Source organism: Grus americana (assembly GCF_028858705.1).
Source record: "Grus americana isolate bGruAme1 chromosome 32 unlocalized genomic scaffold, bGruAme1.mat SUPER_32_unloc_6, whole genome shotgun sequence".
NCBI classification, from domain to species: domain Eukaryota; kingdom Metazoa; phylum Chordata; class Aves; order Gruiformes; family Gruidae; genus Grus; species Grus americana.
The window spans coordinates 1-11,963 of record NW_026561317.1 but is presented as its reverse complement, the minus strand read 5'-3'; the positions used below and the strand labels follow the sequence as shown (position 1 = coordinate 11,963).

General features: G+C 58.4%; 2 protein-coding genes across 2 annotated transcripts; both read right to left on the bottom strand.

The window, feature by feature from the left end:
* Window positions 1–290: 290 nt before the first annotated feature.
* LOC129200135 (C-type lectin domain family 2 member B-like) lies at window positions 291–4,789 on the bottom strand. Its single transcript, XM_054811400.1, has 5 exons — window positions 4,757–4,789; window positions 1,955–2,243; window positions 1,581–1,753; window positions 1,185–1,285; window positions 291–1,021 (listed from the first exon to the last, which is right to left on the bottom strand). The coding sequence occupies exons 1-5, from the start codon at window positions 4,787–4,789 to the stop codon at window positions 907–909; spliced, it is 711 nt and encodes a 236-aa protein (XP_054667375.1). The 3' UTR covers window positions 291–906.
* A 741-nt stretch (window positions 4,790–5,530) lies between these two features.
* Window positions 5,531–8,793, bottom strand: LOC129200134 (killer cell lectin-like receptor subfamily B member 1A). The gene is made up of 6 exons (XM_054811399.1): window positions 8,595–8,793; window positions 7,328–7,423; window positions 6,483–6,617; window positions 6,144–6,298; window positions 5,757–5,872; window positions 5,531–5,654 (listed from the first exon to the last, which is right to left on the bottom strand). Exons 1-6 carry the CDS (start codon window positions 8,677–8,679, stop codon window positions 5,531–5,533), a joined length of 711 nt encoding a protein of 236 aa, XP_054667374.1. The 5' UTR covers window positions 8,680–8,793.
* Window positions 8,794–11,963: the final 3,170 nt, after the last annotated feature.

Sequence of the window (11,963 nt, the reverse complement as noted above, 5' to 3'; positions counted from 1 at the left end):
CCACAGCTGCTTCCAGCTGCTGCTGGGGCTCCTGCAGCAGCACCTGCTCCAGGGGGGGCAGGATTTGGGGGGCCCTGAGAGACCCCGTAGGCAGGAAAGCAAGGTGGGACGGGCAGGGAGGGTGCCTTTCAGCAGAGCACAGCCCGGGGGCAGCCCCAGGACTCGCCTGGGCATCGGGCAGAGCCAGCGCTGCTCCAAAAGCCAGGATGGAAATTGCACCCAGGGGCGAGGAGGGGAAGGGACAGGGCTGCCTTCAACAGGTGCCTTCGGGAATAGAAGGGACACTCCTGGGAATTTACAATGGTTTAATGCACAGCAGAGTACTAAAATAGGAGTAACAGCACAGCTGACACACCAGAGCCGCCCAGCTCTGTGCCAGGGAACTCCGCAGAGCTCTGCGCCCATCTCCTCTGGCAGCAGCTGCTCGAGCTCTGTCCCTACCGCACAAAAGCGGGTGTGACTGAATCGCACGAGAAGAAAGAGTTCTGGGGTGGTCACACAAGGAGAAAAACCACTTGTTCCGTGCTTGAGGTCCCAGCCCAGCCAGGCACACGTCAGCTTCCACGATGTCTCCTCTTCCTGCAGGTTCAGCTCCCTGAGACCTGGCAGCGAGTTGTTACCGAGACCAGGAGCACCCCGAACCAGCAGCTGAGGCAAGAACATCCCTACGCCCTCTCACTGCCAACCAGTGTCCAGCCTCCAAACTGTAAACGTCGAGCCCCTGCTCCCAGGCCAAAGGTGCCAGCCCCAAAAGGGCTGCCTGGACTGAAACCTCCCTCAGCGGCCCTCGCACACCCCTGCTCACGTCGGGGCTCTGTGCTTGCCTCCCCACCTGGCCAGTCCCTGCCTGCGCTGGCGGACGAGGTGAAGCTGTGAGTGCTCAGCACGGAGAAGGTCCTCTCTCTGTCACCTCTGAGCATAGTGCTTGCTGCACATATATGGCCGTTGCTGTGAGCAGCTTGTACTCACTAAAGCATTGTCATTCAAATACAGACACGCTCCTTGGCCCCGCACCAGGATCCTGCAACAGGAAGCAATGACACCGCTGGTACCGCTGGGATAATGTTTGTCCCTTGCAGGCACCGGGAGGGGACAAGGGCTGCCTGCAAGGGACAGTCCCAGCAGACACGTCCCACCAGGCCCCTGCCCGTCCCACTGCAGGACCGTCTACACACGGGACTCACGTCTGGGTGAAGCTGCTGCCATCCACCCACTCCAGGCGTTCGCCCTGTCTCCGCAGCCCAAGCCAGAAATCATCTTTGCCTTTGAGGCGCGAGAGAAACTCCTGGGTAGGAAAGAGAGAAGCCAACACTCAGGAGCTGCTGCTGGCCCCACGCCACTCACTGTCCCGGCCCCACGCAGGTCCCTGCCAGCCTGGCAGGCAGCCCCAGCCCTGCACCACCACCACCACCACTGCCCCTGGGATGGCAGCAGCTCCCTCCCAACGGCTGCTCCAACAGACTCCAGCGCTTCTGAACGAGCTCACCAGCCCCGGGCTCCACACCCAGGGTCTGCACCCAACCCAGGAACCCCCCTTCCTTCACACCCCCACCCTGCAGCCACAACAGCCCCCCACTCACCATTTCCCACTCCCTCTGGAGCACAGCCAGCGAGGCCCCGTGTGAGGAGCACCGCTCCTGGCTCCACACCCAGCTCCCCTCCTCCGTCGAGAGGTAGTAGCAGACGTCGCGGTACCCAACCCAGTTGTCAGGACAACCCAGCACCGGAGCTAGATGACCTTCACGTCTGCCTGCTGTGGAGGGAAGAGGAGAAGGGAAGAAGGTCAGAGGATTCCCCTCCACAGGGAGCAGGGGACACAGCTGCGTGGGGCAGGGAAGGAGGCAGCCCCGGGCTCCCCCCACAGGGATCCCCAATTTGCTGCCAGGGAACGAGAGGGAGCAGGCACACGGTTCTGTGCCCAGGGGCAGGACGGAGGCAGCCGCTCCTCCCTTACCCGACTGTACAGCAAGAGCAATGGCCAAAGCCAGGATCACAGCCACGAGCACAGCCACGAGCACAGCCACCACCAGGCCATACGCTGGAGGGAGAGCGCAGCACCTGCCTGCAGGAGGAAAAAGCCACTCGCAGTGAGGACGGCGCTGTCCCAGAGCAGGCACGGCCCTCGCATCCCTGCCGTCCCCAACACGAGCTGCCCAGGGAACGCAGGAGGGAACCCCAGGGGACAGCCTGCAGCAGGAGAGCTGCCAGACAGATGGAGATGTGTGTGTGTGGGGGGGGGGCTGCTACAGACCACCCGATGGGAACTGAGCACAAGACCAGGCCTTCCCAGACAGCTGGAAGAAGCCTCACACTTGCCAGCCCCAGGCCTCCTGGGGTGACACCCCACCGAGGGGTGCACCACCCTACAGCCCACAGCGGTGGCCCTGCACTCACCCAGAGCTCTTCTGTGTGTTTGCCTCTATGCCCAGGCACCTCTGGGTGGGGGATGCCCCTTCATCCTGGGGACCCAGGGGTTCTCATCCTCATCAGTGCAGTTCTGTTCCCCTCCCTTTGTCCCAAGGGAAACCGAGATGTGGTATCACCTTGCTCGCAACAAGCAGTGTCTTGCTCCCAGGACATAATACCGGTGGCAAAGGCTGTTTCGAGGCAGGCTGGGATGCAGCTTTACCACCACAGCTGTTGTTGTCCTGTTGGGAAGTTGCAGAGCACATGGCACTGATGCAGCAGATCAGGGACGCTTAATTCTGTGGCCTGACAGCTGTCAGCACTTGGTTTGAAACACCAGCACAGTCCTGCCCTGTCCCTGCTCCCCCCTGACACTGCAGCCTGTCCCCAGCACGCAGCATCACCGAGCTCAGGGACCGACCCTCGGTCCCCGGCAGAGCCAGCACCCTGCCCAGCACCCTGCCCACACCGGCCGCAAGGCACTCGCTGGCTGGGGGCACCCCCCTGCCCACCCCTCAGCCCCCCCCCGCTCCACCACAAATGCCAACGCCTGCAAACTGCCAGCTGCTGGCACAGAAAGCTGCAAAACGGGCTCAGCTGGCACAAGGGGACGGGACTGTTCCCCCCAGAGCTGCTTGCGCACGTTGTACAAAGCAGCCCCTGCCCTGGCAGCGCCTGCAGCCTTTCAAAAACCACCGACGTTGTTGCTGGTTTTGTTCATGACAAGGGGCCAGCTCCCTGCCGGGAGAACCACGAGCAGCTGCTCCCCAAAAGGGCCTCGGGGGGAGGAAACCACCAACTCCCACAGAAAAGGGGTTGGGGGGAACTGGGCGGGGGGCGTTGACACAAACACCGTACAACTCTGGGTACCCCTACGGGGGTACGGGCTGGGCCTCTTGGGCAGCCGCAGGGCCAGGCAGGGCCGGGCCAGGCTCCGCAGCGCCCCTCCTGTCCTAGAGAGAAATGAAACCCAGCCGCAGCTGCGGGGGAACAGGCTCCTTCCGACCCACGGCCCTGAGGGGACAGCAGGGGACCAGAGACAGCCGCTCTGGGAAATGGCGGACACGGGGAGCGCCGAGGGGACGAAGAGCCCGCCAAGCTCCCCTCACCACGGCTGCTCCCCGCTCTCTCGTTCTCTCGCTCTCTCTTTCTCCCCTACCTCTGCCGCCGCCGCCTCAGCCAGCTCCAAACACCGAGTGGCACAGAGAGAAACGAGAACAGCTCCGCCCACTGCTCCGACCAATCAGCGCTCAGGTAGGAGAGAGTGGCGGGAGAGACAGCCAATACGAAGCGCAGGGCTGCGTCTCGATCTGCTCCTTTGCTAAGGAAAACTTCCGCCGCGTGACCCCTCTCAGCGGGGACACGGCGAGGTTTGTTCACTCTCCGTCCCGGTCGGGTTCGTCCCCAACGCCCACGGCTGCTTCCAGCTGCTCTGGGGCTCCTGCAGCAGCACCCGCTCCAGGGGGAGAGCAGCTTGTCCTGGGGACCCCCGAGCTGGACGCGGCACTGCGGGGGGGTCTCCCCAGAGCGGAGCAGAGGGGCAGAATCCCCCCCTCGACCCGCTGCTGGACACGCAGCCCGGCACACGGCTGGCTTTGCGGGCCGACATCCGCAGTAAAATCCCGCCGCAGCGCCTGCTGTGAGTTAGTACGTGTTAACGAGGGGACTGCACGTTTGTACCCGCTGGTGTTTACAAGACGCCCCCAGGTTGGATTCTTTTGGGGTACAGCAGGAGCGAGTCATGAAGCCATTGCTTAGATATGATCAGCATCAAGAGCGGTTTCTCTGCTCCATCTTTACAGCTAGCGTGATCGTTAGCGACCTGGAAAGCTCGTTTGTTTTTTCCATGCTGTAATACACCACACTAGGAGATGAGGCCAGGTAAAGGCATGAGCTCGAGCAGCACTAACAGTTTCAGCAAGTCATTGTACGGTTTCCCCGCTCAAGAATTCCCCTCTCGCTTGGATTGAGCACAGCGATCTCTGGAATCGAGAATTAAGCTCAAGTCCAAACTCACTTCACCCAGGTCCAGCCCAAACCTCCCACCGCATGACGCTCTCCCACCCCCTTTCCGTGAAGCTTTCACCCCGGCTTGTGCTTCATGGTGGGTGAAGAATCCTCACCGCATCCCCTGCGAAGGCAGCGATGGCACAGCGACGCGGAAGGGCGGGCGTCAGGGCTGCCGCAAATGGCCCCTTCCCAGTGCTCCCAGTCCATCCATCCTCACGCGTCCCAGTTCAGACAGCTGTGTTCACGCAGCGAGGACGGGAGGCGGCGCAATGCCACGGGGCAGTCCCACCGAGCTTCCACGCTTGCTCTGAGCTGGGGAAACCCTGGTTTTGGAGGTTACGCTGTAGGGAAAGGCTCTTGGCTCTTCCGCCATCACCACCATGTGGCAGCCGTGGCTTAGACTTGCACCCGTCCCCGTGTCCCCCGTCCCCACCTCCGCTCAGCTCAGTAGGGTCCGGCTGTTTGCCCTCCTTGGATTCTGGACCGAGTACTGCCTTGTGGCGAGCTCGCTTGCTAGGGGTTTAGTTTGGGGTTGCTTTTTTTAATCCCCTGCCCTCTTTTTTTCCTTTTTAACCCTAACGCTCTCACCGCTGCACTTCCTCTCTGCCTTTGCAATGCTGCCACAAGCATCCCTCTCCTCTGCCGTCTGTCAGTCCCTTCCGGGTACGGGCCACCTCCTGGGTTACTTGTGCTGTGCCTGGGGTGAAAGCACAACCTGAGGATGAGGACGGTCCAGGAGGAAGATTGAAGGGGACGCTGGCACGGGTAGAAATCCCAAAGGCACCTCCCCAGGGGGTCGGAGGGGGGCCCTGGTGTGTGCCCTGGAGCCCTGGAAGGGTGAGGCAGGTCCAGGGGTAAGTGCTGGTGGGCAGAAAGGGACGGGCACAAGGGCGGGAAGTTTATCTGGTACAGAAGGATGCACTTTCCAGCCTCCCCCGTTAACAAACTTGCTTGAAAACACCACACAACAGAGCCCAGCTAATGTCATTATTAATTTGCGCATTATTAATCTGGTCGTTGCACAACAGCTCCCGTATTCCCCCACCGAGGGCCTGATCGTGGCCCGTCCCCGAGCGTCTCTCCCGGCCACAGACCAGCTTGTGGCCCCCCCGGCTCAGAGCTGGGTGGCTTCTTTCTGGCAGATCCCCTGCAATCCCGAGCTGCAGTTTTCGGAGATGATCCTGTCCCCCCTCAGCACCCCGCACCTTCTGCCTTCATCCCAGGGGCTCAACGGGAACCTGCGGGTGCAGGAGGGAGCCCACGTCACAGCACCAGGGTCCCTCGGGTGACGGTGGAGGTGCCCACCCCAACACCCATCCCTCCCCAAAACACTCACTCACCGGCTCTGGTCCAGGCGGGAGCCGTTCAGCCAGGTCCAGCCCTTCCCGGCGGAGGGGATGGAGAGGCCGATCCAGAAGTAGCGTTTGGGTTTCTGCAGGATTTTGTTTAGGAAAGCCTGGAGCGGGGCAGAGGGCAGGCGGTGATGCCAGCGTGCCATCCCCAAACCCGCTCCAGCCCGTCCCCGCACAGCCCCCGTCCCAGGAACGAGCCCCACCGATGTCCCCCACCCTCTGACGCTGGCAAAGGCGCCCTGGATGCTCAGGCACAGGGCTGGGTGCTGAGCCCAGATTTCTGGGCGAGCCCTGAACCCTTCTTCAGGTGCCACCGGCCCCTCGGGTGCAGCCCTGGGACCCGTCCCACGGCCCCGATGCCATCGGTCCCTTTACCAGCTCTTCCTGGTCCCCCGGCATCACCAGCTCGGCCCCCCGATTCCTGCAGTCGTCCTGGCTCTTGCTCCACGACTTGATCATGTCGGTAACCCAGTAACACTTGCTCCCGTGCAGCATCCAGCCCGTGGGGCAGAGCTTGCACCCCTCACCCTCTGAAAGACAGTCAGGGCCATGTTCAGCCATCAAGAAGCCACCTTGTCCCCTGCCCATCCAAAAAGGACAAGTGTTTAAGTCCTGTTTGCTCCCCAGGAACACGGGGACGCCCTCAACTTCGCTTGGTTCTCCAGTCTGGGGGTGCTCAAAGTTGCTGGGAAACCTGACGGCCAGGGCAGTTACCTTGCAACTGTGACAAGCAGAGACTTTTCCTCAGCTCCAAGCAGCCTTTCTCCAGGGTGGTGTTGCCATCTCCTACGTTCCCGCTCACGTTTCTGTGGCTTCCTGAGTTCCCCAACTGCTGGTGGAAAACTGAAACTGCAAGGGAAGGATGGAGCAGGGGAGGGGGACTGGCCCCAGATCCACCCTGCAACAGGGACAGCAGATCCCTACAAAGCCACCGTGCCTCGGCTCGCAGCTTGCGCCCAAAATTGCTCCCACATCCTGAAAGCATCAGCCGCGTTTTCCATGTCTTGGCCCCATGGAGGGCACGGTGCTCAGGGAAGCTCGAGCCTGATCCCTCTGCTCCTTCCTCCATACCCCTGTGCCAAAACCCTGGCAGATCCATCCCCAGAGTTCAAATTCACCTGCAGCACAAGATCCATCAGATCTCCTCACCAAGATCCATCAGTCTCCCACCTGCTTGGCATGGTCTGGGGGTGCTGTGGGTCAGGGCGGCGTGAGATACCACCAGCAACATCACCCCAGGCACAAGACTAATTTCAGCAGAGCTCTGCATCACCCTGAGCTCAGCCACAGGGTGTCAAATTGTAACTCTACCACAGCTGAGAAGTTTCCAGTGGTTTCCCCTCATTGACTACCAAAATAGCCAAGTCTCCTCCACCTATCAGCGCTAAGAAATTCTGACCAAAACCCACTTCCCCACACCTTGCACTGAGGTGCAGCAGCCAATGCAGATCATAAAAAAGCAGATTTGCTGCCTACACAAGCACCCCCAGTGCAGGGACCCCCTCCCTGCTTTGGACTGTCCTTCGGCTGTCCCCGTGCCAGCACACAGAGCTACTCACGCCAAAGTCCCATCGCTAACACCGCCACTCCGAGGAGGAGGTTTCCGAGACAGCTGGCCCAGAGAGCAGTTCGGTACCGCTGGGGACAGCCCGATCCTGCGAGGGAAAGAGTTGTCAGGAGAAAAACCACTGCCCCACTCACACAGCAGGCAAGCCAGATCTGCAGTGCAGATTTGGGCTATTTTCTCCCCAAAACCCCTCAGTGGTGGTTCTGCTGGTTGTTCAAAAGCTTTCTTCGATCATCCGCGATTCACCGCTGCCGCCCTCCTGTGTTTCACACTGATCCCACTGGGACTGGGGCAAAGTTACTCGTGATGAGGTTTTACCCAGACATCCAAGACTCCAAGAATCGGGAGTTGCCTGGATGTTATAAAGCCATTATACATTAACTGCTGAACCTGGATGGACCGAGCTCTCCAAGCAGACTTCATCTGAGCAGGGTCGGACAGCCCCATCCTGCTCAAGGAAGCCTGGAGGTAGACTCCTCGCTGCAGAGCTTGAGGCTGGGCGAAGCCCATCTCTCCTCGGCTCTTGTTCCATGAGAAGGAGGCAGGACGATGCTCCTGGACAAAGCCAGAGCTCACCTTGCCCAGCAAAGGGATTAAGGTTCATTATCCACCTAGGAACAAAACAGCTAAGGAAGAATATCTGGTTCCACCTTCGTATCAGCAGGAGCTGGGTTTTGCCCAGCTCTTTGAGATCAAAAGGGATGTGCTTGGTGGAAATCATGAATGCTTGCAAAAAAGAGGGTGCAGCGTGTTGACTGAAGAGGTCCTCACCAGGCAGAGGTCCCTTCCAGAGGAGGGATGAACAGGAATTGAACCTTTTGATGGTGGTTTTTTGATTGTTGGGTTTTTTTTTCCCATAAGCTAGACACCAAAACTAGAGTCAGCAGGAAAAGAGCATGAAATGCCACAATAAGGCAGAGGAAGAAGGAAACGAGATGTGAAACACCACAGCAAGCGCAGGAAAGATGGACCAGGAGTATGGAGATGTGGATCAGGCTATCTAAAGATGTCAGCTGCCCTTAAGCATCACAGGTCCCGGGCTCACACTGAAACGGTGACCCTGGTTCAAAGAAACCCTCCAGCCCTTTCAAGACAAAAGTACCAAAGGGATCCCAACCAGCGGAGGAGATCCCTTAGCACAGCACCGCAGCCACGGGCCCCTTCCCCTCCCTGCACCACCCGGAGGGTGGGAGTCTCCCAACACAACCCCAGCCCAAAAAACAAGGAAAACAACTCCCCAAAACCCACGATGCACTTACTGTCGGGCTGAGGAAGTGAATGCTGTTCCCTGCAGCGTTTTGCGGGACCAACATCCAGGTCAGCATAAATAATTTCCCCAGCCATAGCAGGAGAGGTGAGAGGACCACCTCGCTCGAACGGTGGCAACCCAGCAGTCAGTAAATCTGATTTCTCTGAGGTTTTTCACTCCTCCAGCTCAGCTTTGCAAGCTCCTGTCCAAGTGAGAGGTCTGCGGAGAAGCGCGAGCCTCCGAACGCTCGGCATGCAGAGTAAGATTGCAAAATAGAGCGTTCGACGTGCCGGCCAGCCAAAAGTGAAACTTGACGTAGCTTCTGCTGAATTAAGCCAGGGAAAATGAGCTCACATCAAGGGAAGAAACATCTGATAGTAGCAAGAAGCCTTTTCTACTCAAAGCTGAGCCATATTCTTCTAAGGTACTAAAGTCTCCCAAACAAGACACTTTTAACTCTGCGATCTCCCAGAATATTCCTAGTAGGATCGTCAGAGTTGTGATTCTTAGCAAATAAAACAAAACCAGGTCCTTTCCACCCTTACCTCCTCCCTTCAGGCACTTGGAAGGTGTTTTCCAGCCTTGGTCACTGCCACTCCCCACCCAAACCTATTCCAGCATCGCCACCTGCTCCCTGTTACCAATTTCTCTGTAAGCCCAGTGTTTTTTCAGCCCAGGTTTGGAGCACACCACTGTTTCTCTGCTCTGTGGAGCAAGCAAGTGCCAAAAGCCTGGGAGTCTCTTTGGACACAAAGGGTTAGAAATGAGCCCTTTGAGGGGAAAGGACGGAAAATGTTCCAAACAACTCAAGAAATCTATTTGGTCTTCCTTCACTCCTTCTCTTCAAGAAGTCACTTCCAAGAGACACTCAGATTGTCCTTTGGAAACCGGGATGCGACTAAACTAATTGGAGGGCAGGAAAGGTGGGAAAGGAAACACAACCCCAAAGTTATAGAAAACAGAGCTACAAAGGCACGGGTGACATTTAGTGGTTGGTTTGGCAGACCTGCTCATCTCTTTCTGCACGCGGGCTGAAAAACCCCAGAAAAGGATCTTCCAACCCCAGCGAGGCAAGAGCCAGCCTGCCAGAAGAGCAGGCAGATGCTTCTGGACCTACTGACCCATCCAAACATCAGGTATTTATTCCCATCTAGGAGAAAGGGGTTTCTCTAGAGAGCAAACCACTCCAGACTTGCAATGTGAGCCTCGTTAACCTGGTTTTTTGTTTTTTTTTTTTTTTTTAAATTTTGCAGCTAGGAACAGCCACCCCAGCACACTGCTGAGCAGGGTTCCTCTTTGTGACAGCAACAGCAGCAGGAAGGAGCTCAGGGAAGGGGGATGTTCAGCTATGCTGGCTGCTCTAAAGGGACCAGTTTAACCCACTGCCTCCAGTGCAGGTTGAACTGCAGGCCATGCTGGCAGGAGCCCTGTGGTGTGTGGGGGGAGGAAAAAAAAAGAAAAATAGAGTCAGGTGGGGGAAATGTGAGCTAAACCAATGTGCAAGCATTGCTGCAAAAGCAGCCAGGTGAGAGCTGCCCACACCAGCCATCACCATGCTCAAAGCAGCTCAGTGCAGACCCTATTTCCACAGCCACCCCCATCATGCTGCAAACAAACATTGCTCAGAGCCCTTTTTCCTTCCTTTGAAGAGCTCTGAGGCCCTATCAGGTAAATTTTGCCCTGTCCCTTATGAGAAAGGGGGTGGCTGGGGTTAACAGCATGAAAACGGAAATGTGGCGATGAGAAGGGCAGCCTGTGATGGCTGCCGCATCATCCACCGAGGTAATTCTAGAGGCGCTGCAGCCAAAAAGCCTGAGTGACCTGCCCCAGTGGGGGGAAAAAAAAAAAGGCACCTCAAAAATGGGGATGTGCTCCTGCATTTCCCACTCCTCACTCACCACAGCCTGCGCCTGCTCTAACGCGGGGGATTATGGCTCTTCTAGCTGCACTGTCATCCTTGACAGAGGCAAAGGCGGAGAGGAAGCGTAGCGGTGCGAGAGCTAAGTTAGGTAAAGGAGAAAAAAACAAGAAAGGAATTAGGAAGAAACCAGGGGGAGGGAGAGAAGAGCCTGTCCCCATGGCAGAAACCTCCACAAACAGGGTTCCCCAGCTCAGAAAGGGCGAGCCAAAGGAACCCGAGGTGGCAGTGCCCAACAAACAGCACTCCTCACCCATCCTCGCTGCCATCTGAACCCCAAACTGGGTCCCCAACGCCCACAGCTGCTTCCAGCTGCTGCTGGGGCTCCTGCAGCAGCACCTGCTCCAGGGGGGGCAGGATTTGGGGGGCCCTGAGAGACCCCGTAGGCAGGAAAGCAAGGTGGGACGGGCAGGGAGGGTGCCCTTCAGCAGAGCACAGCCGGGGGCAGCCCCAGGACTCGCCTGGGCATCGGGCAGAGCCAGCGCTGCTCCAAAAGCCAGGATGGAAATTGCACCCAGGGGCGAGGAGGGGAAGGGACAGGGCTGCCTTCAACAGGTGCCTTCGGGAATAGAAGGGACACTCCTGGGAATTTACAATGGTTTAATGCACAGCAGAGTACTAAAATAGGAGTAACAGCACAGCTGACACACCAGAGCCGCCCAGCTCTGTGCCAGGGAACTCCGCAGAGCTCTGCGCCCATCTCCTCTGGCAGCAGCTGCTCGAGCTCTGTCCCTACCGCACAAAAGCGGGTGTGACTGAATCGCACGAGAAGAAAGAGTTCTGGGGTGGTCACACAAGGAGAAAAACCACTTGTTCCGTGCTTGAGGTCCCAGCCCAGCCAGGCACACGTCAGCTTCCACGATGTCTCCTCTTCCTGCAGGTTCAGCTCCCTGAGACCTGGCAGCGAGTTGTTACCGAGACCAGGAGCACCCCGAACCAGCAGCTGAGGCAAGAACATCCCTACGCCCTCTCACTGCCAACCAGTGTCCAGCCTCCAAACTGTAAACGTCGAGCCCCTGCTCCCAGGCCAAAGGTGCCAGCCCCAAAAGGGCTGCCTGGACTGAAACCTCCCTCAGCGGCCCTCGCACACCCCTGCTCACGTCGGGGCTCTGTGCTTGCCTCCCCACCTGGCCAGTCCTGCCTGCGCGCTGCCGGACGAGGTGAAGCTGTGAGTGTCAGCACGGAGAAGGTCCTCTCTCTGTCACCTCTGAGCATAGTGCTTGCTGCACATATATGGCCGTTGCTGTGAGCAGCTTGTACTCACTAAAGCATTGTCATTCAAATACAGACACGCTCCTTGGCCCCGCACCAGGATCCTGCAACAGGAAGCAATGACACCGCTGGTACCGCTGGGATAATGTTTGTCCCCTGCAGGCACCGGGAGGGACAAGGGCTGCCTGCAAGGGACAGTCCAGCAGACACGTCCCACCCAGGCCCCTGCCCGTCCCACTGCAGGACCGT

Coding starts and splice junctions, on each gene's coding strand:
- LOC129200135 (XM_054811400.1), bottom strand. CDS start 4,789: ATGGCGGAAGAGCCAAGAGCCTTTCCCTACAGC. Junction 2,244..4,756: donor CAAGAGCCTTTCCCTACAGC/GTAACCTCCAAA, acceptor GGTGGTCTGTAG/CAGCCCCCCCCCCACACACA. Junction 1,286..1,580: donor TCCAGAGGGAGTGGGAAATG/GTGAGTGGGGGG, acceptor TTTCCTACCCAG/GAGTTTCTCTCGCGCCTCAA.
- LOC129200134 (XM_054811399.1), bottom strand. CDS start 8,679: ATGGCTGGGGAAATTATTTATGCTGACCTGGATGTTGGTCCCGCAAAA. Junction 7,424..8,594: donor TTCACTTCCTCAGCCCGACA/GTAAGTGCATCG, acceptor TTTCCCTCGCAG/GATCGGGCTGTCCCCAGCGG. Junction 5,873..6,143: donor CGGGGGACCAGGAAGAGCTG/GTAAAGGGACCG, acceptor GCCCCGCTCCAG/GCTTTCCTAAACAAAATCCT.